General features: G+C 39.9%; 2 protein-coding genes across 3 annotated transcripts; one reads left to right on the forward strand and one right to left on the reverse strand.

Moving 5' to 3' along the window:
- Window positions 1-630: 630 nt before the first annotated feature.
- ndufv3 (NADH:ubiquinone oxidoreductase subunit V3) lies at window positions 631-6957 on the forward strand. 2 transcript variants are annotated; one of them, XM_028968167.1, is made up of 4 exons: window positions 631-784; window positions 1729-1834; window positions 2827-3633; window positions 6674-6957. In XM_028968167.1, exons 1-4 carry the CDS (start codon window positions 740-742, stop codon window positions 6829-6831), a joined length of 1116 nt encoding a protein of 371 aa, XP_028824000.1. In that variant the 5' UTR covers window positions 631-739; the 3' UTR covers window positions 6832-6957. The 2 variants fall into 2 exon arrangements, with proteins under 2 accessions (XP_028824000.1, XP_028824001.1); XM_028968168.1 differs by lacking the exon at window positions 631-784 and adding an exon at window positions 2716-2746.
- Window positions 6245-27746, reverse strand: tmprss3a (transmembrane serine protease 3a). Its single transcript, XM_028968169.1, has 13 exons — window positions 27478-27746; window positions 26582-26819; window positions 26348-26452; window positions 25906-26022; window positions 24565-24688; window positions 20432-20560; window positions 17326-17372; window positions 16864-17029; window positions 16178-16347; window positions 12239-12334; window positions 11849-11991; window positions 11364-11648; window positions 6245-8022 (listed from the first exon to the last, which is right to left on the reverse strand). Exons 1-12 carry the CDS (start codon window positions 27535-27537, stop codon window positions 11427-11429), a joined length of 1617 nt encoding a protein of 538 aa, XP_028824002.1. The 5' UTR covers window positions 27538-27746; the 3' UTR covers window positions 6245-8022; window positions 11364-11426.

Genomic DNA, 27746 nt, shown 5'->3' on the forward strand with positions numbered 1-27746 from the left:
AAGTTATGCTATTATTCACAGCTCGTCGTAAATACATGTCTGACAAACCAAGATAATAATAAATTGCTTCTCAATTTGTCGTTTTATGGTTCTTTAATTCTCTTTTCCACCTTGGCCCTGTTAGACGTTCTTTCATGTAAAAGGAGCGCTACCCCGTCCAAAGATGGTGGCTCGGTTGACACATTCACTCTCATAGATGCATTCAATGCGACATAATGAAATATGTAAAAGTTTCCTTTGATATTACTAATAATGTATGAGAAGAAACACCAGTTTAATATTTATTTCCCCAAAAATGTAGACAATAACAATTAACAAAAAATGACATTGTGGGTGTTTCCACCATTTGCCGCAATGACAGCTTGACAGCGAATGATGTTCTGAGGCAACGCGTTCCACTCTGCCACAAGTGCTACACGTAGTTCTGCCAAGTGCCAATAAAATAAAATCTTATGAAATACTTGTGAAATGTTATGCACCGATCCTTTGTTATTACGCGGCGCAAAAGTCGCTCGTACCGTCAGAGAAGCGTGGTTGAATGAGCTTGGAACCCCGTTAAAATATGGAGGCTGTATTGACGTATGCTGAGCGGCTGAAGGCACTGGTTTATAGCTATGGCGTTTAAACACGCGCACTCGCGCAGGTCGCCATTTGACGTAGCTACCGGTTGATCCGTAACCCCGGAAATGTAAAAGCTCAAATCGCACAGTGCTTAAGGACTGGAGGTTAAACCAGTAACATGGCTTCTTCTTTACTGAATATAGGACGTTTCTCGTCTTTTAAGGTATTTGGTGTTCTTTAAGAGTAACGCGCAGTAATCTTAGTAGGGTTCTTAAATCTGCGATCTGTTCATGCCGTTGAGATCTCTGCCAAGGGCGTAGGAGAGAGGACACAAATCGCTTCCTTTTCTGATGAATCAAACAAATTATTCTTTTTTTGGAATTTCAAACGCTATCTGAATTATTAATTTGAGTCCATTTGTAAAAGTAACGTTCTTATAAGTCTGGGCGTGCGTATATTGGTTTTACGTGTCAGCGCTCAACGAAATGGAAGGCTAAACGGGCCATTATGATAATAAAATATAAGTAAAGTAAAATATAATCATCTAAATCAGCGAAATAATTTCATCAAAACCAAGGAATAAGTTAATGAATAAAATGTTTAATATATTTTGATTATACCGGCCTACCGCAGAACTATGGCAATCGCATCATGCAAAGAACTATTCCAAAATATTACACGTTCTTCCTTTTGTAAAATAAAGGTGCTTGACGTTTGACCTCAACATATTAAACGTATCAAATAAATAAATATTGTGAAGACATGGAGTACAAAAAAGTTGTGCCCACTTGTATAATGAATTGGAACCCTAATAATAAAACAACGTTTTGAATCAGCTGATTTGTTTGCATGAGCAAGAGTTTGTTTGCGTGACTGGCTCGCATGCGCGGAACCGATCGGGTAAGTGGTCCGGATTCGGAACCGTCAGCCTCTTCACCATCGCTGACCGGCTCAACCGGCTGCGGCGGCAACACTACACATAATCTAGACGTCCTTTTGTCCTTTCGTTTTTTAACCTTTCACTGCATTTCAAGCCAAGTTCACAAACTTCCCTTTTCTAGTTAAAATGTCAGATGCATTGAGAAATGTGAAAGCTTAGTGTATAGTATATATGATTCCATTTATTACAGCTGATTTATAATTCACCACTTGTATTTGTGCATTCAGAAGGTTCAGCATGTTGGCAGGAGTGGAATGAAGAACTCATTACCATTAATGTTTTGCACCAAAGTGGACCAACCCAAGACACCAACAAGGAAACCAAAAGTATCCAGTAAGATTTCTCCTTGTTAACAAAAAAAATCTTTGACTTTGTCTTTTCATCTCATGGTTACTGAGCTCTGAAGAAACTTCATTGCATCTTTCTGTTCTAATTTAGCTCTGTTCTAATCTGCTCTTTGGTCCAGTCTCAGACACTACACTGCTTGAGACTGCTGTTTGCCTAACTACCTATCTGCAGGTTCATTCGTGCAGACCATAAATGTCGCTGGTTCTATAGAGTTCCTTGAGTTCTCAGTTTTTGTAGGGTAAGGTTAATTCTTTTAAAAAGTGGGAATAAAATAGGAGCTGGTATAATTTTTTTAGTTCAGCTGCTTATAACTTTCGGTAGGTTTTATAACATCTTATAAAGTTTTGATTGTCCTGTGCATGACTGGTACCGTTACCCTGATATTCTGATGTGTAAAAAGGTATTCATGACTCAATGGAATATGAACACAAGGTAAACATGCTATGGCGGTGGTAGCTGTGAGGTAGCAGTGTGATCATTTGGTAGCGCAGTGGGTCAATGAAATGGTCATTGTTATATTTGACAGTTAAACATTGCTTCTTCGCTCAGGTTGCAATTAATCATCATCATGTTCACAACCTCTAAATCAGGTTTGATTACTTACCATGCAGTATGATTTTTGAAATTCATGGAAGATTCATATTGGCCAGCTTTCTGGAAAGGTGGACAACATTTTTAAGGGTTTGTTGTATTTGCACTAATAGTTGTGATTGTTACATCAGTTAAACCTGGAAGACCTCTTACTGTTTTATTCCGCTAAGTGTGGTTTCAAAAATGCACTGTTAATTTTCACGTGATTAAGTTTGTATTGCTGTTCACTAATACATTGTTGGTGAACACATTTGACTACACACTCTCTAACACAGAAGAGTGAGTGGACTACAAGTCTGTTTCTGAGTGAGTGTCATTAATATAGTATTATAATTTTTTTTGATGTCAGCAGGAGTCTCACTCTGTTTCATGTACCATTTCATTAGCGATGCTAGCATTTATGGGACGGGAGAGTTTGCTAGCCAACAAGACTGCAGTCATCTTCCCCACAAAAGTTCGGACTGAAGATGTTCTCACAGTGACTCAGGACAGCCCAGTCACGTCCTTCACAGCTCCTGTTGAAGCTGCTTGCAGTGAAGCTTTGTCTGAAAAAGAGACCATGCCCACAGAGCCTTCAGCCCCACATGTAACAGCTGATGGAGTAACCAGATCACCTGATGCTGCGGATAAAACACAGGCCAGCACTGAAGAGATCTCCACCTCCTCCAGTGATTCTGACTCAGACTCTGATTCTGATGAAGAGAGAGGGGAAGAAAAGGATGAATCTGGCCAGTATGACACTTCCATCACTGAGACTCCAAGTCCTTCAGGATATTATACTAAAGCTCAAGCAAAGCCTGCCAAAGCTAGAATTGTGGCTCAAGACAAATCAACTGAAGCTGAATTTGCTTCTGCTGTAGGTGTGGAAACCGTGGTTGGAACCACCAATGAAACTACTCCTAATAAACCTAGACCTGAAGAGCTTTCAGAACAGGTTAAAGCTGCATTTGTGTCTAAAGCAAAATGTAAGACCATGAGCGAAGCAGCGGCTGAAGATACTGCTGTTACAGATGTGGACAAGGGTTCTGTTGCCACCCCCGAAGCTACCACTGATAAAACTGCACCTGAAGCTGTGGTTATGTCTGAAGCTGAAGGTGTGGAGAAGACCGGAGGTTATTCCACTGTACAGAATCCAGTGGACCAGCCACCTGTACTGTCCGAACCAGGAGGAGAGGAGCTGAGTGCTCTTGACGGTACACACCACTCTAACCTTCTTCTGTTCCCTCTTTCTGTCTTTTATTCTTGTCTGAAATATGCATAGACTGGGGATGCTTGTCTTATGACTGAATAAGTTCATGTAATATTTCCAGACTCTCTTGCTTATCAGTCTTGTCTTGAGCATTGCGATTCGTTTTGGTTCATATTCAGGTGTGAGTGGCTCATTACTTTTAGATCTCACCATAATATGCTGACCTGGATATGACCATGATATTTATTTCCTTTGCCTTATTGTTCATTGTTCTAGACAGGTAAATTGTTTTAAAATTCCACACATTTTAGTGAGCCGATACGATAGTCACGCAAGGAATGAGAAATTGGTAAAGTAGCATTTGTATAGGCTGCAGGTGCACTGATCACTATAAAATAAAACCAAGATCATGGATTGACATGCAGTTTTCTCGAAGCACAGATATACACCGATGTGAGGGAATGGCAGATGACATTGACACATGTGAGTTTTTCTCTCTCCAGTTTTGATGAGTCGACTGATCTGATTAATGTGGCACAGCTTTGTGTGTTTATCAGAATGGTTTTTGGAGATACGAGTGCCAAAGAAGAGCTTCTGACCATTTTACTATTAAAAGAACACACCGGCGGAGAAGATATTTTCCACACAACTGATGGAACAAACAATGGTTGGCGGCACTAGTGCTGGCAGAAATAAAAGATTTTCTTGAAACTTTCCAATATGAATATGCACAGCTAGAGAACAACCTTTTGGGGTTTAGCTTTCCTGATTATTCTTACTGAACATCTCAGTGAGCATAATTTGGAGCTGGAGGGTAACGAGAAGCAAATCAATGGTTAGTTTTGTGAACTCATTTAAAATCAGGCTACAACTTCTGTCTGGTAGAAGGCTGCAAACGCTCTGACCTGTGGAACCTTCCTCACAAATTAGGGCAAAGACTGCAGCGTGAATGTTCACATTATGAGGAAAATCAGAACATCTTGTCAGAATTTGACAAGCAATTAACTGACTTTGCATCCATCCAACCTATAAACAGCTACCCGTGTTTTCCATTTGGTCCTGGTATTGATGTCGATTGCACTGTTTCTACAGTACCAGCACTAGGGCTGTGCAATATGGACAAAATAATCATATTGCGATTTTTAGAAAGAATGTTGGGATTGCGATTTTGCCAACTGTTTTTCAAACAAGCTACATACATTCTAAATGTATTCAGTGCACAAGAAGTGCATAACAAAACATTTCACAATGAAATAACATAGCATTGTGTTTAATAAACAAAACTGCAGTAAAATTGTCTTTAAAACAGACAACATAAAATAAGATGAACTAACCTCAACTCTAGTTAATAACATAGTATTCACAGTAATACTAACTGCCTGATAAACAAAACTATAATAAATTGTCTTAAAAACAGACAACATGGAAAAAAAATAAAGATTCCAGTTCTAACATAAATCAAAACCAAAAAACAGATTTCTCTCTTAAAGGTTTTTTGCAAGAAATGAGTACGAGATGGCAGCTGGTATCTTTTGTCAAGTGTTTGAATTAGTCTTCAGAAGCCGTCTTCACTGACTATGTGTGCAGGCATCATATCTTTGCATATATGATCCAATATGAATATATATGATTTACATATATAGGTGATCACGTTGGTAATTTCTTTGTGCCGTTTTGATCCGTTCTCATAAGGCACGGCGCTTGCAAATGCTTGAACAATGGATACTTGTTCAGTCTGTTTGGTCTGTCTTTGTTTGCTTTCGTTTGTTTCGATGGTCTTTGTCGACATGCATTGATCATGCAGTTTTTTTATGACGCGGTTTTAAGTGTTGGAACAGATTTGTAGTATTGCTCAGTTTCGTTGGAATAATCATTTCACAAGTCTTGCAAGTTACCTTGCTCTGTGACACATCCTCTCTCCAGAATCCAAAATACTCCCAAACAACAGACGTTGAATTTCTCTATGGCACCAATTATTTTTTTTTTGACCTGCATCCATATTTTATGTTCTTTCCTCCCGCTCGCCTATTCGGTTCTCCTGATCAGCTGCGTCGTGCACGGAGTCAGCTCTGATTGGTTAACTTATTCAAATCATGCTCACAAGAACGTATTCTGAATAAAAATCTAAATAAATTAATGGATAAAATCACAGCCTTAAGCGGTTTAGAAATCGCATGTTCTTAAATAGCGATTTTTTTTTTAATAGAATTTTTTTCAAATTGAATAGCTTTGCTGTTGAGTGACTTTATCAAACTGCAAAATGACGTTGTAATGAATTCCAGGGCAACAGCTGGCATGAATGGAGAGTTCTGGAACCTACTGCTGGTATCCCAACATTAGAAAGTGTGTCATGAACTTGACTGCGAGTCAAAGTGTAGATTCACAATAACAGATGAGCCTCTACCATTATAAAGTAAAGAGATGTCTGAAAAAGAAGAAATAAAGAAACACATGAAAATCAAATGACACCAGACTGTGCATTTATTGTAACTATTGCAGTAGTTAAATATAAACATATAAATTCAAATGAAACATTGTACAAGTCTAAAGATTTTTTATTAAATTAAATTTAATTCAAATTTTTTTAATGTGTTCAATGTTCTGATTTCCTGACACTGTTACATATATGCTGATTTCTCTCCTGCCAAAATCTATGAAGTGTTACCTTTATAATGACACCATAATTATACTAATAGACCATGTGGACAATACACCAAGTTGCTGAGATATCTGAGAATATTTATTTAATTCAAAATTATTTTCTTGAAATAGTAAGTTGAGAGAGTTGAAGATGGGGACATGCTTTTTTATCAGTGCTGTGCAAAAAACACTATTTCATTCTTACAAGACAACAGCCTGGTCTTGTGTTGATTCAAGAACTGGATTATGGATTTGTCAATGTGTTCAATTTTACGTTAATCAGAAAATAACAATGTGCCAACCAATAATTTTGTATGGATTTTGATCTATATGCCTTCAAACTGATCAGAATGTTTTGGCTAATTGTGGTTCTGGAATGACCTGTTCTGTGTTTATGCTTGCAGAGGTGTCTCCTCTTCCACCTGAACCTGTTGACTTCAGCACATATAAAAACCTGCAGCATCACCATTACAACATCTACACCTTTGCTGACTTGGATGTGGAGATGGCAAAATACAGGCTTCCACAGCCGTCATCAGGACGACCATCACCCCGGCACTGAGATGAGTCATCTACTGTCCACTTCCTATACACCGTAACAATGTCAGCAGCCAAGCTGTGTGCTTGTAAAAACCCTGTTGCACCAATAGAATTTAAGTATCTATAAATAAAATGTCTGAAGTCTGAACTGTGTTGCCTGTTTTTTTTACTATTATGGTAACCAAATGTTACAGTGTCTATTTGCAAATGAGCCATCGATTAAAGAGCATTTAATCACTCAAAAAAAAATCATCCTCTTCTCCTTTCACACATTTTAGTCAGTTTAATTAGCAATTTATTATTTTTCAAAACAATTCATTACATTCCCTCAGTTATTAAATCTCCTAATTAATCACCAGGACTAAGTAGTCAGGGACAGACCAAGCATAGCTGTGTGATAGCTATCATCAGAATCTGTAGCTGTATGCAGCTCAACAACAACATCATTTCTTTCTTATATACCCAAAAATCACATACAATCACATGTTTCAATGGGCTTTGTAAGGTTAACATTCCCCACAATTTGACCATTTTTGCACACAAGGAAAAACTAGGGAAAAAAGGAACCTTGCGAAAACCTCCCTGAAAAAGGAAGAAACCTTGCAAGGAGGAAACCAATGCTCAGCAAAGGGAACCCATCCTCTGGTGAGCACTGGATTAGCAGGAAATATGGCATATAAAGGTTATTGCAGTCCAGTTGTGTATTATGATTTGAGGTAGAATTTTTAGAGTTCCAGCCGATGATTATCAGGAGGGATCAGCAGATGGGTTGCATGGGAAATCCGTAAGGGTCAGCAATGCCACTCCACACTCCACACTGGGATGCTCTCCAGAAGAGTTTTACCATCCACATGGGAAGGCTGTGTTCATAATAAATGATCTAAAATGACATTAAGTGATCAAAAACTAGACATTTCCTGCAGCACTAACTACTGCAGCATGTAATGTGAGGGAAGTGTTGGTAAAAGCCTGACTGAATAAGATGGCTTTTAGTCTAGGTTTAAATATTGAGACAGTGCCTGATTTCTGAATATTCCTTGGAATGTTGTTCTAAAGATTTGGGCTCTATTTGCTTACTCGGGGGCAGCAAGTGTAGTGGTCTCTTTGAAGATCCCTGAAGCTGTAGCCGTTATGGTGTTGGTTGCTGTCGCTACCTTCTGGTCCATTTCATGCTGGTAAGTCTCATCAGCAGCTCATTGCCAGGAAACAGGATCTAGAGCAGACTCAGGTGGTTGGGACTGGTTATGGTAGATTCCTATGTGCATGTTGAGTGCAACAATGGTCCTGGTGATCTATCTAGGACAGCCTAGGTGAGATGAGCATCGTAGTATAATTAAAAAAAAATTATTATGTCATTGTTATTGTATTCCATATTTGACCAATGCTTTTTTCCATTGACATTGACCAATGACACAAGCATATCATTTATAACTCTGACAAGGTTGTTTCCATGCTGTAGTGTGGTCTCAGATGGAAGAGTGCCTTCGTAATGTAGAGTTCACTTATGGGCTATAACCTTGTCTGCTGTAATAGAGCAGTCAGTGTGAAGATGATCATTAATCTGCTCCATAGTCCACTGTGGTATCACAATGCATTGTTCACTGTGTAGTGAGTCAGTCCTGACTGAGAGAAAAAGTAATGCTACCCAGAGATTTTGCTCTAACCTCCTGTACCATTCATCACTTGGTTATGGTTATTAATATATTAATGACATTTCAGTTAAGGAAAATGGTAACAGCTTGTTTATATTGGCTTCCCATTCTATACTGCCTGAAAGCAGGAAAAACATGAAGGTATGAAGCCGGTTGTACGTCAATGCTGTTCAGGAGTCACTACTTGGTCACCATAATTAACATGGCCCTGTTTAAAATTTCACAGTCTTAATTCCAGTGATGTCGATGACAACTAGAATGAGATTCTTTTTTTTGTGCTCTTACAACCACCATCTTGAATACGAAAAGACCACCTTTCTGGAATTCAAGCAAGCAAAGGTAAATCCCAATATTGACAAGTATTGGGATTGCTGCTTTTACCCATGCATGTACACACTTCAATAACATACATAGGTGTGTTTAACTTTACTTATGTGTTCCTTTATTATTCAGTAGGATATGGGTGAGGACATTCTGTCGGCATTCTATCGCAGAATTTTTTGCAATCTCTAGAGTAGAGCAGCACCACACCCCTCACAAAGATGGTCCCTCTCTGTTAGTTTCCACCCAGTTAGTGAGTTAGTATCCACCCAATTGTCCAGGTCACAAGTGTACTGTGAGTCTGACAGGTTATGCAGTGTTATAAGTGAAGTGATTGTTTTGTCATTGTGATACAAAGCATAGCACATCTGATTAGAACTTGATTATGATTAGAGTTCTAATCATTTATCCCATCACCCTTAGTGAGTAATGGGTAGCCAAGAAAGGGTATTGGGACGGTGCCTTGCTCAGTAGCACCTTTTAGTTACGAATTCACTTCCTTAACTGCTAGGCCACCACTGCCCCCTGCTGGGCCGCCACTGCCCCGCGCTTGTTTACATCAACCCACTCCAGATTAGAGTTGCATTGAACAGTGGGATTTATACTATGCATGGTCCTTAAACTCATGGAAAAAGGTGGAATGCCCTCTGCGGGTCAGAGGTGAGACAATGCCTCAAGTGTCTTGAGATCTTGTTCATAAGTGAACAAAAGGGCTGATCAGCAGATCGAAGTTTTGCAAGCATTGTTGAGATGAAGAGCGAACTAAGCTTTCTTTTTATATATTATTTTTTCTTTAAATGAACTATGTTCCAAAAATAATTTCAGTTCAGCATTCAAAAATATGTACATGTTCATTGTTGTAGGAGTTTGAAGCAAACACATTTTCACCAAAACAATGGCTTGTGCTTATTGAATCTGATTTACCAGCTCATGAGGCAAACACCTCAAGTTTGTCATACAGCTGTGTGTGTGTTAGTGTTGTAGTCAAGACCACCTAAACTGAGACAAGACCAAGATACACTAAGGCGAGACCAAGACCCAATAAAGTTCTAATAAAATTCTCAGCAATCTTCTACTATAACCATTTTATCAGACCTCGTTAAGGGGAAGAGATGGTATGTACCAGAAAGATTTTCATATTAAGTCTCTTATTCCAGGGACAGAGGCCTCTCTTAAATACAATTTCCTGTAGCAAATTTGTCAAATTAACATTAGTAAGACAGTGCTGGTTCACTGATCTATATACTTAACAAAGGGTAATGAACGGAGCCCCTAAAGTGTAACAAACTGTGTGCAAGTTATTTAAATTTAATTTACTCTAAATACATTACATCTCTTAAAATATAAGATACACACTTCATGATTGAAAGGAATCAGCTAATCAAGTTTTATTTTCATTTCAATAAAATTATTGCTGCTCTTGCACATAGACACAGGATTCTAATCAGCTGTACTTATTTTCTGCCCATACTGAAAGATAACATTCTCAGCCGATAGAAGGACTAAACATGTCCCAGCAGTCTTTGTCAAGGCATACAACCAGGCTGCATGGGGAATAGAATAACATGCCTGTGATGTTGCCCTGGGCAACAACCCATGTCAAAAACCGACTTTGGACATTTTTCTGACATTTCTTTGCCAACTTTGCTATGATGCCATGTGGATGATGTGTGGACTGTGAGGTGCTGACAGTGTCCATTGAGAAAATGTATAAAATGTAATGTTTTTATAATAGAATAGACTGGTTGAATGTATGCATGTAATAAATAATTATAATGTTCTGTGAGTTTGCACAGTTTTCTCTTTTTTTTTTTGATCCCGAGGCTGCTCTAACTGAGACCAAGACAAGACGTAGACCAAATAGCACTGAGACCAAGACAAGACTAAGACCATAAAAAGTACTGGTCTCATGAACTCCAGCAACTGTGTGTGTGTGTGTGTGTGTGTGTACCACTATATACCATCCGACCTCTTCAACTCATACAAAATGCAGCAGCACGACTGATCTTCAACCTCCCCAAATTCTCCCATACCACCCCTCTGCTACGTTCCCTCCACTGGCTCCCAGTAGCTGCACGCATCAGGTTCAAAATACTGATGCTGGCCTACAAAGCCAAACATGGAGCAGCACCATCCTACCTCACGGCCCTTATTACACCTCGCACTGCACCTCGTTTACTCCGAGCCTCCAGTACTGCTCGCCTGGTCCCTCCATCTCTGAAGGTAAAAGGAAAACATTCATCTAGACTCTTCTCCGTCTTGGCCCCTCGGTGGTGGAATGAACTTCCCCTCAAGGTCAGAACAGCTCAGTCACTGAGCACCTTCAAACGACAGCTCAAGACCTTCCTCTTTAAAGAATATTTAGATTAAATTGTAATTTTCTTGTTGGCGAACTTTGTGTACAGGATCTACAACAGAGTGAATAAAATAGATGTATTCATAGTAGGGGTCCTAGTGAACCGGAATTGATCTCTTCATCGATGGTAACTTGAAAGCACGTTGTAAGTCGCTCTGGATAAGGGCGTCTGCCAAATGCTGTAAATGTAAATGTAATGTAAATGTGTGTGTATGTGTTACATACCTGTCTTTTTTCAAGTGTCTGTTTTCACTGTTCTTTCTGGGGAAATTTATCACAAACATTAAATCACATGAGCACAGCATAAATAAATAGGAAATGTACTTTTATACTACTGAAAACATACTGATTACTAACTTCCATCTGAGTGTGTATCCAGCTCAGAGAAGATGTGATACGAGTATAAACTCCAGGCTTGTTTCTTTCAGCACAGCCCTGGCCCCAACTCACTGCCCCAACCAGCTTCCACACAGAGCTGTCCTCACAGGCTAAAGGACCACCACTGTCCCCCTACCACACACATATTACACACTCTTTACACAGCTAGAAAGACAGGCTGGTTGTGAGGGGGTGTTTTAGGGCTACTGATTAACAAATAATAATAATAATATTAAAAAAGTGAATTAATGATTTGCCTTGACATCCAATCAAGTCATTTTGACAGCACATAAACCCTACATGTCTTACAAATACTGAATACACATGTGCACCTGGCAGGAGTCAGTTCCTCCCTCTAGATAACCAGCACAGATCATGCCAGGTGAGATGAAGCCCTGGTAGACTCCTGGCTGACTGCACATCTTAGAAGAGATTAGAGGGACCTGAGCTCCATTGAGAATCACGCTGCCCTCTCCTGCAACAACGACACATGTACAGAGCTCATCCTTTATGATCTCACAGCATATGCTGCATTCCCATACAGGCACAATGAGAGCCTGTAAATGTGTAGGAGAGTTCAGAATATATACCTTGGATTTGTCAGTCAAGAATGAAATTCAGTTTAGACAATAAACTGAAATGTTGTACAGTACAACTGGTCACAAAACCCATGACAGCATGGCTAAAGTAGCTTTGCTTTGATAGTTTTGATAATGTCCTACCACCATCCTCTGTGGCTCCCCAGCCTGAGATCCAGCACATCCTTCCATCTTCAAATTCCTCCCCAAAACCTGGTAGACAGATGGGTTCTTTTAACCCTGAGGGAAATAAACAGCATTGATTGATGTACTGTGAACAAAAAGGAATGAGATAATGATATAATTCTATATCATATCAAGATAAATAAGCAGCATGCACACTCCAAAAATGTGTTTAATGCAAAACCTGCTGATTTACATGATAACTCATTTTGATGTGATGTTTCACTAATTTCTGAAATTGGGGTTGTGTACATTTCGGTGTTCCACACGTTAAATTACAGTGATAAAAAACATGTTGGTGGTACACAGGTACTGAACAGGAGGTCCATATCAGCCCATCTATGTTAGCAGGAAAAGGGTTAGAATCACTGTGATGTAACTCTGCATACATTTAGATTACAGACTTAATTCTGTACAGTGCTCAGAGATATATATAGTCAATAGAAAAGAGAGAAGGATTTCACGATTAAACGCTGTATTTGGTTAAGAAGGATGAGTAGAGAGCCACAACTTTCAGAGGAAAGTCATATTACTACAAGAAAAAAGAGCTCTGTCTCAGTGATGTGCACAAAAAATAGAATGACAAGGCTCACATATTGTGTGATTTCAAGTAAGGCATGGAGTTGTGTAGCAACCACTCGTTAGCTTAGATATCGTAAGTTGATTATAGTGATTTAATTCAACCATAAAGCAGAAATGTTGGATGCTGTGACAACCTAACCTGTGTGGGTCTGTGCATGTGCAATACGCACTTGATTGTTCTTCTGATAGCATAGCAAAAACTGATGTTAATCAGTTATACAGATGCTATTATCTTATCTTTTTTAAAATAGGGTCTCTCATGACAAATTGGTCCTAGGTAAAGGGTGAGACAAAGAACGGTTCAGAAGACCTTTCATGGCAGAAAGAACAAAGAGCAAGTGTACCCGGCCCGGAGGGTTACCAGGGTCCCACCCTGGAGCCAGGCCTGGGGTTGGGGCCCTTGAGCGAGCACCTGGTGGCCGGGCTTTCGCCAATGGGGGCCCAGCCCGAACTGGATACATGGGTTCATCCAACTGTGGACCCACCACCCGCAGGGTGCAATGTGGATCGGGTAGCAGACCGAGGCGGGAGCTTTGGCGGTCTGATCCCTGGACAAGGCAACTGGCTATTGGGACATGGAACGTCAGCTTTCTGGCTGGGAAGGAGTTGGAGCTTGTGGAGGTTGAGCGGTACCGGATAGATATAGTCGGACTCACCTCGACACATAGCATTGGCTCTAGAACCCAAGTCCTTGAGAGAGGTTGGACACTCTCCTTTGCTGGAGTTGCTCCGGGTGAGAGGCGGAGGGCTGGGGTTGGCTTTTTGTTAGCCCCAAGACTCTCAACCTATTTTTTGGGGTTTACCCCAGGGGATGAGAGGATAGCTTCCCTGCGCCATTTGGGTCGGGGAACGGGTCCTGACTGTTGTTTGTGCTTATGCTTAGAGTACCCACCCTTTTTGGAGTCCATGGGACGAGTGCTAGATAGTTCTCTAACTGGGGACTCCTTTGTCCTGCTGGGGGACTTCAGCACTCACATGGGCAATGACAGCATGACCTGGAGGGGCCCGCCAGATCTGAACTCGAGTGGTGTTTCGTTATTGGACTTCTATGCAAGCCGCAACACCATGTTCGAACATAAGGATGCCCATCGGTACACTTGGTACCAGGCAGCCTAGGTCGCAGGTGGATGATTGACTTGTAGTCGGATCATCTTACCTGTGACCATATGTTTTGAACACTCGGGTGAAGGTGGCATCTTCCCCTGCCATCTGACCCAACTCACCACCAGGTGGTGATCAGTTGACAGCTCCGCTCCTCTCTTCATGACCTGGCAGACCCAAAGGTATAGTGAGGGTCTGCTGGGAATGTCTGGCAGAAGAACCTGTCAAGATGGTCTTCAATTTCCACCTCCGGCAGAGCTTTGACCACGTCGCGAGAGCAGTGGGCTACATTGAGTCCGAATGGACCTTTTTCCACTCTGCGATTGTTGAGGCGGCTGTTGCTAGCAGTGGTCGCAAGGTGGCCAATGCCAGTCGTGGCTGTAACCCTCATACCGGCTGAAGAAGGAGCCCTACAGAGCATGGCTGGTCAGTGGGTCTCCAGAAGCAGCAGACAGGTACCAGATGGCCAAGCGGAGTGCAGCAGTGGCAATCACCGAGGAAAAATCTTGGGCGTGGGAGGCCATGGAGAAAGACTACCGATCGGCTCTAAAGAGGTTCTGGCAAAATCATCTGGCGCCTCAGGAGACAAAGGCAGCAACTCACTCACACTGTTTACAGTTGGGATGGGGAGCTGCTGATGTTAACTGGGGCTATAGTCGGGCGGTGGAAGGAATTACATTTACATTTACATTTACAGCATTTATCAGACACCCTTATCCAGAGCGACTTACAATCAGTAGTTACAGGGACAGTCTCCCTGGAGCAACTTAGGGTTAAGTGTCTTGCTCAGGGACACAATGGCAGTAAGTGGGATTCGAACCCGGGTCTTCTGGTTCATAGGCGAGTGTGTTACCCACTAGGCTACTTTGAAAGAAGAATACTTTGAGGAGCTCCTCAATCCCACCAAGGCTGAGGTAGTTGCTGAGGTAGTCAAACAGCTACACAGCGGCAGGACCCTGGGGTGGATGAGATCCATCCTGGGTATCTCATGGCCATGGATGTTGTAGGGCTGTCGTGGTTGACACATCTCTGCAACATTGCATGGACATCATGTCGAGAATCTCGTCTTTTTGCAGATGATGTGGTCCTCCTAGCTCCATCAGGCTCTGACCTTCAGCTCTTGCTGGGTAGGTTCACAGCCGAGTGTGAAGCGGCTGGGATGAGGATCAGCATCCCCAATTCTGAGACCATGGTTCTCAACCAGAAAAGGGTGGCTTCCCAACTCCAGGTTGGGAGAGAGGTCCTGCCTCATTTGGAGGAGTTTAAGTATGTCAGGGTCTTGTTCACAAGTGAGGGCAGAAGGGAGCAGGAGACAGGTGGATTGGCGCTGAACCAATCTGTCGTGATGTAGAGGGAGTGGAGCCATAAAGCAAGGTTCTCAATTTACCGGTCTATCTACATCCCAATCCTCAACCATGGTCATGAGCTTTGGGTAATGACTGAAAGAACGAGATCGTGGATACAATCATCCGAAATGAGTTTCCTCTGTATGGTGGCTGGGCGCAGCCTTATAGATAGGAGGAGCATCAAGAGGAGCCAGTTGAGGTGGTTCTGGCATCTGGTCAGGATGCCTCCTGGACGCCTCCCTGGGGAGGTGTTTCGGGCATGTCCTGACGGCTGGAGGATCCCGAGTCGACCCAGGACACGCTGGAGAAATTATCTCCAGTCTGGTCTGGGAACATCTCGGAGTCCTGCCGGAGGAGCTGGTGGAGGTGGCTGGGGAGAGGGCTCTCTGGAATTCCCTACTTGGGATGCTGCCCCCGCAACCCGGACCCGGATAAGCGGAGGAAGACGAGGACGAGTACATTAATTCGTGTATTGAAAGGATTTTGGCAGCAGTCAATGTTTAGTAGTGCTTTCTAAGTATGAGGGGCTCTCTGTAGTGGCTGTAAAGCCATTGAGACATACTGCTTGTGATTTTGGACTATACAAAAATAAATTCTTGTTGTTGTTGTTGCTGCTGTAATGTAAACACTGCCAGGTTACACAATTTTAAATGGCTAACAGTTAAGAACAGTTTTGTAAATTATGAATGAATAATCAAAAAGTAATCAAATATAATTTTTTGTAATTGGTGTTTTACACTATTATTACATTTTAAATTTAGTAACTTGTAATTGTAACAAATTACACTTCATTACATTTTTTTTTTTTAGGTGTGTAATTATGTAAATTACACTCCTAATGAATCATTACAGCAGAAGATGAAACAGTTACCGTTAAATATGACTGGATTGGTCAGTTTAATGAGGGCAATGTCATAGTCAAGGGCTTTGGCTCGGTACCGGCTGTGATAGATGATCTTCTCCACTGCCATAGACTCAGCAGAACTGGCTGACTGAATGATCAGTCCAGGATAAACAGTCCATAGAGACGGATATGCAAATCTAACATGAAAAACAGCCAATCAGAGACACGTCACCAATTTTCGAAATTAATACATCTATGCATGTTTGGATTGGATGGGTCGTTATCAACATCTGGTCTGAATTTCATGTAAATGACACCTTTAAAAATATATTTAATTAGCAAATTTCTTATTTTCTTTTGGAATTTTTGTGCCAACAAGGCCATCTGGCCAAAACCAGGTGAATTGTGCAGTCAGCCAGAAGACAGTGACAACTTGTTAAGTAATGTTTAAGTTTAATAAATTGCAAATCCAATACTTTGAGTCTTTGTACCTAATGTTTCAATAATCACAGACTATAAAATATTCAAAACCCAGTTACATTAAATTAATAATTTTAAATGTTTTTTAAACATGAAAGTGGGCCCTAACTCATTGGCTGTAGTGAACTTTAAATACAGCAATATAACATGTGAGCTACTATAAAAAAGCTAATGTGTGAAGGTAGACTTAAGTGTGTAGGTAGTTGTTAGATAGATGACGATTAATAACTCACCCATATACACAATGTGCAGCAGTAAGGACCCATTGTGGTGCAATGATGGATCCACCACACAGATGTTCATTCTGGAAGTGAAGGCTCACCTGCCAGGGAAACTGGCCTCCTTTGGAGACATTCCCTCCAACAATACGAGTAGTGAACTGTGGCCTGGAACCACATTCTATGCAGCAAAAACACAAATAAATGTCTACAAATATATTCAAACTGATTTAATGTGCTCTCTCTCTCACACACACGCACTGGCATCATAATGGAAATCAATATTCTAGTGACTTATTTCTCTTGATCTCTTGAGTGTTCGCATCAAGTGGTCTAAAATCAAACCTGATTTTGAAGGTCATCCTTAATGTTTGTGATGATGGAAAGGTTTCTGGCCACTTATGGGGTTGGGTAGCTGCAGACTAGTCAGAAAGACCACACATTTTATAAATTCAGCCCACCATCAACTACACCCACCTACACATTTCAGAGTGGTCACATTTCCAGATCTGCACTTGGTTTGACTGCAGAGAAAATGAGAAATGGTCAGATAAACCAGTAAACACGATAACATGTGTTTATTCTGATATTATTTCATTCATTTTGTTGTTCAATGTGTTTTGTTGTTCAAAATGTTGTTTTCTAAACATGACTGATAGCAGTGGTCAACAAGTAACAGAGGTGGTCCTATATAATAAAAACTACACCTTCCTCAACAGGTTGTAGAGTATCTCTGCCAGATTCTGGTTCTGGCACTCAGTAAATTAAAACTCGGTGAATTGATTCTTCTGACCATATTAAGTGAACAGCTGCATAAAATGAAAGTAAAAAAATTAAAGTGAAGTGATTGTCATTGTGATACACTGCAGCAGAGCACACGATGCAAACAACAACATGTGTCCTCTGTTTTTAAGCCATCACCCTTAGTGAGCAGTGGGCAGCCATGACAGGCACCCGGGGAGCATGGTTGTTGGGATGGTGCTTTTGCTCAGTGGCACCTCAGTGGCACATCAGTGGATTGTGATTCAAACCGGCAACCTTCTGATTACGGGGCCGTTTCCTTAAGCACAAGGCCACCACTTCTCCTAAAATGTATTTTCCATTTTTATTTTGCATTTATTTATTCATCTTATTTGTTGGTTTAATCCTTATTAATTGTCTATTTACTGATTATTACTGTTTTTTTTACATCCTAATTCCAGACCATTTATTCTGTTGCATTTGGTGAAAATTAAATTAAAGTATCATTAAGTCCTGGCATCTCTGTTTTGTGCTTATGGTGCTCAAAAACTCATCATGTTCCACTTTTATTTGCACAGCCAAAATAGAGACCCGTTCTTAGTTTCACCATCAAACATGGTATTTAGAGTTTATCTTAATTTCATAAATAAAATTTGCAACTATTAAACTCTTGAGATCCACTTAAATTATGTTCTTTGTGGGGGAGGAGTTATGGTGCTGAACTGAGCACACTTCTCAGGCGGAACTATTTTGCCTTGTCACTGGGCAATTCAGTTTCCTCTGTAATTTAGCAATGAGAGTATTTTATTAGTAGTGTATTGCTGGGTATGTCACTGTCAATATAACTTAGATGCATAGACAGATCAGTGTAGTATTACATCCAATTTTTATTAACAGCTAACATTAACAACTATTAACATCTGAAAACACAATACAATACCCCCATCGAACTCCCTGTACCTCTCTCACTCAAAGAAAATAAATAAATAAATATACAAATGGTGTAAATTCAAGGTTATATAAGTAACCAAAAACTACTTACAAAAAATGCACTTAACTTAAAAGTAAGTTGCATTCCATGCACTTAAGGTTTTATAGCTGGCACCATGTATTCAGGCCACAGATCTTTCCACCATAACTATATCTAAGAACAAGTTGGCCCACTGCTGCCAGGACAAAGTGTGAGGTGGTTGCCCCTGATGTAGGGAAAATTCTCAACACAAGATAGCAATGTACGCTATAATGATGATACTATTGTATTCCTGTCACAGCTTGTAAAATCAATTCCTGCTCTCTTAGAGTTGATTGAGAAATATCTCTGGATTTAAAGTGAACAGTGGGAAATCATCAATGATGTTCTTGAATGTAAATGAGACAATGACACCAGTAGTATCCCACCCCTTCGTTAACGCCAAAGAAGGATTTAAATACTACTTAGTTTAATGCAATCTTAGTTTAAGAATAAACATAATAAAGATGACTATTTTACCCAGATTTGTATATGTTTTTCAATCAATTCTACTAACCCCTTTTTTCCTAAAATCAGAAAACCTTTATCTAATTTTATTTGGAACAATAGGAGGCCAAGACTCAGACTTTCTTTATTTGCCCTATGAAAGAGGAGCACTACAGTTACCAAACCTATAATGGTATTTTTGGGTTGGTATAATGTTATAAAGTTTGGCACTGAATAGCTATTTATACTTGGCAACCCATAAGAAAAACACTACTAATCCATTTTTGAAAACCTCCATCATACTCTCACACGAAGCTAAAAAATGTTAGACTTTCTCTCGATCTCGATTTTCCTGTTTTTCACCGATCTTGGGTAATGACTTTTTCACCCCAGATAAGAATGACATGGGTTTAAAATATGGTCAAATTTGGTCAAATAAAGATTTATATTTATGCCCTAAAGACATATATATATGCCCCCCTGCCTTCCATCCAGGACCTGTACCTCTCAAGATCCAAGAAAAGAGCAGGGAAAAAATCATCTCAGATCCCTCACACCCTGGACACAAACTTTTTGACCTGCTGCCCTCTGGCAGACGCAATAGAAGCCTGCAGACCAGGACCAGCCGACACAGGAACAGCTTCTTCCCCCTCGCCATCTCCCTCCTAAACAGCTGAAACTGTCACACTGCAAATCACCTTCAACATTGCACACTGCACTTTAGGATTTTGTTTTTTGCCTATTTATTTATAGACCTATGTACATTATTACATATATTTATTTATACTCAGTAGATATAGTTATTTATAAACAGTAGCACATTGTTGTTGTTGTTTGTTGTTGTTGTTTTTTTCTACACTGTACTTGAAAGACACCATCCACCAGAAACAAATTCCTTGTATGTGCTTGCACGTACTTGGCCAATAAATATGATTCTGATTCTGATTCTATGCTTACTGCAGGTCAAACTTTGGTTAAATAATCTAACATCAAGTCTGGTTCTAGAGAAACTGACCAAAATTGTGGAAAGAAGTCTCCTGAATTCTACAGAATTTGGAGGATGTTTTTGGAACTATTAAAGGATGGGGAGGTTGAGAGGGAGATGAGTGTGTGAGGTATTGGAAAATATATATATAAATATAGTGGATGTGCACTAATACATGTACAATATTCTTTTTTATTTAATTGTATATATTTTATTTTATTTTTCATTTTTTTTTGCTGGTGTTTTTTGTTTTTTTTCATTAGCTGCCATTTGTTGTTTGATGTATGTTTACAAAATCTAATGGTATATGTTTTTTATTATGTTCTTTGTACTTCAAATTGTGTTAAGAGGCTGCCAGTCCCTATGGTAGAATTCTAAAACGGTGTGTATGTGTGACTTGCCTGAAGTTGCTGGCATTGTGTATTTTGATGGTTTGCTGTGGCCAAGGCTCAGTCAGATTAATAAACACAAGGTCACTCTGGAATTCAGCCTCTACCGAGGACACAGGAATGGAACCAAATGCCACAAACCTGCCACAAAGAGGTGAGAGAAAGGGAATGACAGATTAAGAAAGACTCTGCCAACATCATAACTATAAATTGGTTCAGAAAGCCATGTATGCAATCATGCTTATGTAGACTTTTACATTATAACATTCTCACAATTACATGTCATGTATTTGAGGTATGAGATATAAAGGTATCAGATGAGAAGATACCAGGGTCTGATTTGAAGTGCAGTCTTCTGATGTTTACTCAACTGTTCAGGCATTTATGTTTTTGCTGATAACTTATTGTTAACTGTAACTACGAACTCTCATGATTGTGGTGAATCTATAATCTTTATAAACAGATATTGTAGCACAGATTCTGGGATATTTGACCTCCAGAGTCCAAGAACTGAGAACACATCCTGTAAAACCGATACTATCCAGTGAATCACAGTGAATCTACCTCTCTCCAGGTAACAAGGCCATTTGGGTCATACACTGGTACCAAACAGGTGCTCTATGTCAGCCAAATACAGTAGGGGAAATAATGATTTATCCCCTGCTGGTTTTGTAAGTGTGATGCCCTACAGCATCCTGTTACAACACACACACACACACACACACGCTGCATCTGTTCACAGTCACTGAAGGAAGGAATGATTCAGTCATCAGTTGACGCATCTACTTCATGCACCACACCTGAGCACCTGCTGATCACCACCCTCTAAAGCTTACAAGCCTCACAATAATTATTTAGTTTCTTTTAATTTTGTAAAAAAGATCTGTCTTTCACCTTTGCACCATCCTCTCAGCATTACAGTAAGAAATGATCAGTCTATAATTACAACACTGAGATTTGAACAGTGAGAAAGCACAATAACAAAAATCCAGATAAATACATTTCAAAATAGTTATACATTAATTTTCATCTTTATGAATGAAATGAGAATTTGATCTCATGTGCTTTATTACTTTGAGGTAAAATCTTTGTTGGCAATCACATAGGTCAGATATTTCTTGTATTTGGCCTCAAGGTTTGCACATACTGTATCTCAGGGGGATTTTGTCCCTCTCCTCGTTGCATATCCTTAGTGTTGTAGTCTCGGTTTTTGTCGTCTCTGTCTTGTCTTGGTGTTGATGCTATTTGGTCTTGGGCATAGCGGTCTCAATGGGATGGGGGGAAAAAAACAGAAAACTGCATTTTCCCCAGACATTGAAATTGTTCCTGGATGAAGTTTGTGTAGTCCTTGCATCTTATCTTTCAGTGAAAAAAATTATCCAGCTGATTACAATCCCATGTCTATATGCAAGGGCAGCAATCATTTCATTTCATCCAAAATGAGTCTTCTCCATCATGAGGTGTGTATCTTACATTTTTAGACTACCCGACCATTTACACTACCCTTTGTTAAGCCTGTAGATCAGTGAACCAGTACTGTCTTACTATGTTAATTTGACAAATTGGCTAGATGAAAATGTATTTAAGAGCCAAATGTCCATTCAAGGCAATGGATCATTACAGTGGGTATGGAAAGTTAATTGTTAATAAATTAGAAAAATGTCAACAATTCTGGATTTTTCTATCGGTATGGGATGCTGTGTGTACATTAAGCGGGAAAAAGTTTACGTAAATGATTTTAGCAAATGGCAGCATTATAACAAAAAGTGAAATATTTAAGGGGGTTTGATTACTTTCCGAACCCACTGTACATAGCCATATTCATAGCTACTCAAGGCCTCTGTCCCAGCTATAAGAGACTTAATATGAACATCTTTATGGTACATCCCATCCCAATCAGGCTTTATAATTATGACAAATCTGGGAGATTTTAAATGAGAGACATATGGTCAATCAAAAGATAACATGAATTTGATTTAATGAGTACGCTTTGCAGACACTTTGGATAAAAGTAAAGTAAAGTAATTAGTAATGAAACTTTACAGCTTTTTTTCTCTACATTTGTAATGTGATGTTATCCCTAGTCTGTTTTCGGTATTGGTCTGGACCAGCTTTGGTCTTGGTCTCGCCTAGTGTGTTTTGATCTTGGTCTTGGTCTTGGTACCCTCAAGTGTCGGCAGTGTCTTTGTCTTCATACGCTTTGGTAAAGGCAATGTCTTGGTCTTGATTTAGGTGGTCTTGACCACAACACTCAACACTCCAAGCCATTTTATATGCCCTGTCTGAGGGAAGGAGGTTCTCACCCAAGATTTGATGGTAAATGGCCCCATCCCACCTTCCTTTGATGTAGTGCAGCTGTCCTGTCCCCCTTGCAAAGCATAATGTTTCCACCTACATGTTTGAAGGTGGGAATGGTGTTCTTGGAGTCATAGGCAGCATTCCTCATTCTTCAAACATGTTGAGTTGAGATGATGCAAAGAGCTTGGTTTTGGTCTCATCTGACAACAGCATTTCCCAACAACCCAGTCCTCCTCTGAATCATTTAGATGGTCAGTTGCAACCCGGTACATGTGCTTTCTTGAGCAGGGGGACCTTGAGGGCTGCAGGAATTTAGGCCTTCACAGCGTAGTGTTTTACCAACCATTTTCTTGGTGACTATGGTCCCAGCTGCTTTGAGATCATTGACAAGTTCCCCCTGAGTAGAACGGTGTAGAACTGTCACCTTCTCTCCCAGCTACACTGAAAAAAGTGAACACTAGCTAAACATAAAAATATTGATTTATTTGTCACATTTGTCACAAATTTGTCACAACTAATATTTTAGTATTGATGTAATGTTAATAAACCAGTCAAACCTGCTGTAAGCTTGTTTAGTTGCATTACGTTAATTCTAAAATATTAGGTGTGACAAATATATGATAAATGTGACAAATAAATCAATATTTTTATGTTTAGCCATTTTTCCACTTTTTACAGTTTATTTGATGATGGTCTTGTAACCCATTACAGCCTTGTGTGGGTCCACAATCTTGTCCCTGACATCCTTGGAAAGCTCTGTGGTCTTGCCCATGGTGCAGAGTTTGGAATCATAGAAGCAATTGATTGCTTCTATGAAACATCATTTTTTTATGCAGTAATGAGTTGAGAAGCTTACCTGTATAAAATATTGATTTCATATTGATGAAATCACAAATTAACTATTTCGATCAAATAATTATTTCCCACAGTATATGAGGAGCTCTGATTTACCAACCGTCATGAAAAAGACAATAGAACTCAAATACAATCTGAACTCTTTTCAATCTGTCTATTCAATCTGTTTTACAGAACTGAGCACATAGCAGTTCTTCTTTAATCATTCTTTACTTTTTGTGTAACTATTATAATGGCTTTTATATATTATTTTATTCACTGTAGAGGTGGCAAGCTACATTTTAAAATACATTTGTGCCCTTCCAATATTACATCCAATCACTGAACAACTGCAATGGTTCGCACATTTTCAAGCCATGATGGTTGGCAGACACTAACCTTTTTTTAGGGGAGGGGTGGGAAATTCTCTGGCCGGACAAAGCATGAGAAAAGGGAGATAACCTTTCCCCTTATAATAACATAAGGGGACAAATTGCAAATCCGACCGCCTGAACTGCCGCTCTCTGAACGGTGAAGCAGAATGGCCAAAGCACTCTTTACACCTATCGCCATTTCTAGCCACTGCAGGACCATAGACAGGCTAGGGGAACTAGTATTAATGTTAAATAATCTCACAAAGTGACAATTTCATAATAGAGGACCTTTAAACTTCTTTTTCAACACGGAAGACTTCATCTGAAAGTTGGGATTTGTTACCTGAGGGGGTCACTGTGAATTAACACTGAATAGACTTATAGACTTACAGACTTGAATTTGTAGAGTGTTAAACATAGCACTGATTTGGAGTGGACACAGATAATCACTGTGTAGTGTTAATTTAATATTAATATATGAAATAGTCCCATGATTATTATTGGGATGGGGACAAATATTGCCATAGTAACAACAAAGATGAGCAAGGAAATGAGCTATACAAGCGGGACAATAATGGTGCATGTTAGTATGTGTGTGTGTATGTGTATGTGTGTGTGTGTGTATGTGTCTGTGTTTACCTTATGAAGCCCAGCTGTCTACATGCAGAGATCCCCAGTGCAGGACTCCAGCTGTCTGAACAGACACTTCTCCAAACTCGACCACTGAGCACCTGCAGAACCAGAGAGCGTCCACTCACCCTCACTGGACAGAGGGAATGTAGAAGAGAACAGGATTTTGATGGGAAAAACAGAAGCACAAAAATACAGCAGAATTTCATAAATAGTGTTTCAGACTGATAAGACATGCAAATTATCCATGCTACTTCATCAGTCTAAAGAAAGTGGAGGTCTAGTCTTACTGAGTTCTGTTATTTGGCTGTCAACTAAAGTTAATTATTCACCAACTCAGTTGTTCAGTAAAGTGTTTGTCATTGTGATACACAGCACAGCACACAGTGCGCACAACAAATGTGTCCTCTGCTTTTAACCCATCACCCTTAATGCTTTGGGTTAGTGCTTTGCTCAGCGACACCCCTGTTGCACCTTGGCGGAATGGGATTTGAACCGCCAACCTTCTGATTACGGGGCTGCTTCCTTAACCACTAGGCCACCACTGCCCCACAAGCCTCTAAATCCTCATTGTGCATTTACAATTGACATTTGGAACTGACTAAAATGAGCGCTGATGTAATCATGACACAAAGCGAATTAGATCCATTTTGAAGTTTATTAAGATGGAGAAAGTCAGGTATATACTTAAAGGAGCCATTAATATGTTTATACAGTAAGAGGTAGAACTCCTTTCTTTCTTATGCCATAGGTTTGTCCTGCTGGATAGAAATAATTGGAGGTATTTTGGTAATGCAACAGACTTGGTTAATGATAGGGCACCTAAATGGTAACACAGAAAATGTACGGCCTGATCTGGTTGATGAGCTACTACCGTTTTGCATTTGAAATTTCTGTTTGTTTATACTCACACTGATTATATGGCTTGTATGTGTAGACCTTTATAGTATGGATATTCTTTCTTTTTTTTCTGTGTGCTTTTTTATTATGAACTATTTTACTCTATTTATGTATAAAAGGGCTTAATGAACAAAGTTTATTACAATAAACAATATAAAAACTCTTCTGGGACTTTCTGTGTGTGTGAGTGTGTAAGAGTGCTGTTAAAAAAATTCACACAGTGAGAGTGAGTGAACTTGACACCACTGTTCCCTTTTGTGTGTTTATATCATCACAAAATGCAGAAACGTCTGTGGTAAAAACATTCTAAAAAGTTAGTTTTAATTTATGTCCCAAACAAACCTTTTTGGATTATGGATTCTATTAAACAGCATTTGCAAATCATGATTAATATAAATGTTACGAGAAGTTTGTGTGTGTGTTTAAATGTCTGGGGGGTGTGTGTGGTACCACAGCTAAGTTCATCCTCTCCATTTGGACAGTCAGTCTGTCCATCACACTGAGAGCTGGGTGGGATGCAGTGCGAGGAGGAGCCACAGCGGAATTTCCCTACACAACTCAGTCCAACTACACACAGAGATATACTTGCATTTAACACAAATATACACAATGGACATAACTTTACTAGAGGTTTACATTTTCTCATATCATGTTCAATCAGCAATACTAAAACCAATTCAAATTAAATACTATTCAACCATATTCATAAACAACTTGTGAAAATTTGAAATCAACACCTTTCTGTGTACCATCCCCCAGATCACCATCGAAAACATGGTCATTACAGAGGAGTCATAATGGTTAAATGGCTTTGTCACCTGATAGTCAGTAGACCCCCCCCCCACACACAAACACACTCTCTCCTTGACTACATACAGCATCAAACACTCACCTCCAAGGCCAATGGCCAATATGAGAAAGACAGTGAGTAACACAGAACCTGCGATGAGAAGTTCAACACGACGAGCCCACAGTCGACCATGCAGCATCTTCTCTTCTATACACACAGTTTATTTGAAATGCATTATCTTTGCATGGCAGTGTGTATTGACAAAAAATAATTATAAATGTAATTCTAAATTACAAATGTAATTCTAAATTACAAAAGTACTTAATTGGGGGTCACCTGAGGTAATCACTTGCACTTCTGTTACAGGTATAACCGCAAGCTCTGCTGTTGGGGTAGGGGGCAAGTCCTCTGGCTGGAGAGAGACTGTGCTCTCAGTGACCACAGTCTGAATGTCTGGGGGGTAGGTGTGGCCATCTTCTGTGCTGCTTACTGGAGTGTCATTGGTGAGAGGGTTCTGAACTGCAGAAAGGTTCTCCTGGTCTGTTACTGAAACCACCTCTCTTGGTTCTGGAGTCTAGAGTATATTCAATTTAAATATAATGAAACATGATCCAAAAACAAAAAAGCATTGAATATGAATCCAGTATATTGTTAGTTATGCCTTTATTGTCATTGCACTGAAGCATGATGCTACATATACAACAAAATGTTGTGGGGGGTTACTTAAGGGTGCAAATATAAAAATATTAAGAGTGTGAGAATGTTGGATCATTCACAGATGCAGCAGTGGATTTATTTAAACTAACACACATTATATGCAAAGGTCTGGCCACCCAGTGACATAAAGACAACTCAGGGAACCTTTCTCAACCTAACTACTCCATGTCAGTGGATTATTCCAGTAAAAACTAATGAATACATATATTACACCAAACCACCATAAATAATTTTCAAAAGGGCTTCAGCAGCGCATAGTCACTGATAGGTGAATAGAGATTTTAAACAGGCTGCAGTGCGGGCTGAGTAATTCATATACTTTTTTTGTAACCATTTGCTACAGATGTTAACTGAAATGGTGTTACCTAATGGCACAATAAAGTTAACCTGTGAAAAAAGGGGGAAAATGTATGTCCATTTGTGAAATTGTAGTCCAAGCAAACGTTAATGTAAATGTAAATTGCATTTTTTATAAATAATTGCTGCATCCTGTTCTCACAGTCACACACACTCACCTCTCCCTCAGCTTCAGGCATGGTTTCTTTAGCAAAAGAGGAGGTTTTTGCTGTCTCCATGGTTCCTAAACTAAATAAAACCCTATACCTAACTCCCAGCCAACTTCTCTCCACCTGAATTTCGCTACCCCACAATGGCTAAATTTGAGTGATGACCAAACCTGCCAAGATACCTGCCACACAGCAGCTTAGATGTGCTTCTCAAACAACCCGCATCAGACTTCCTACAGCTGACACCTGAGAAGGGGACTATCTGGCTGAGAGGATCA

The sequence above is a fragment of the Denticeps clupeoides genome, unplaced genomic scaffold, assembly GCF_900700375.1.
Source record: "Denticeps clupeoides unplaced genomic scaffold, fDenClu1.1, whole genome shotgun sequence".
Lineage (NCBI taxonomy): Eukaryota > Metazoa > Chordata > Actinopteri > Clupeiformes > Denticipitidae > Denticeps > Denticeps clupeoides.

Bases quoted from the DNA above. Each gene is read 5' to 3' on its own strand.
- ndufv3 (XM_028968167.1), top strand. From the start codon at position 740: ATGGCTTCTTCTTTACTGAATATAGGACGTTTCTCGTCTTTTAAG. The intron at 785-1,728 runs GTATTTGGTGTT...TTGTGCATTCAG, and splicing joins GACGTTTCTCGTCTTTTAAG to AAGGTTCAGCATGTTGGCAG. The intron at 3,634-6,673 runs GTACACACCACT...TTATGCTTGCAG, and splicing joins GGAGCTGAGTGCTCTTGACG to AGGTGTCTCCTCTTCCACCT.
- tmprss3a (XM_028968169.1), bottom strand. From the start codon at position 27,537: ATGGAGACAGCAAAAACCTCCTCTTTTGCTAAAGAAACCATGCCTGAA. The intron at 17,373-20,431 runs GCAAGTCACACA...TTTTCTCTGCAG, and splicing joins CACAATGCCAGCAACTTCAG to TCAAACCAAGTGCAGATCTG. The intron at 11,649-11,848 runs GTGCACATGTGT...TGTGTGTGGTAG, and splicing joins GAGGAACTGACTCCTGCCAG to GGGGACAGTGGTGGTCCTTT.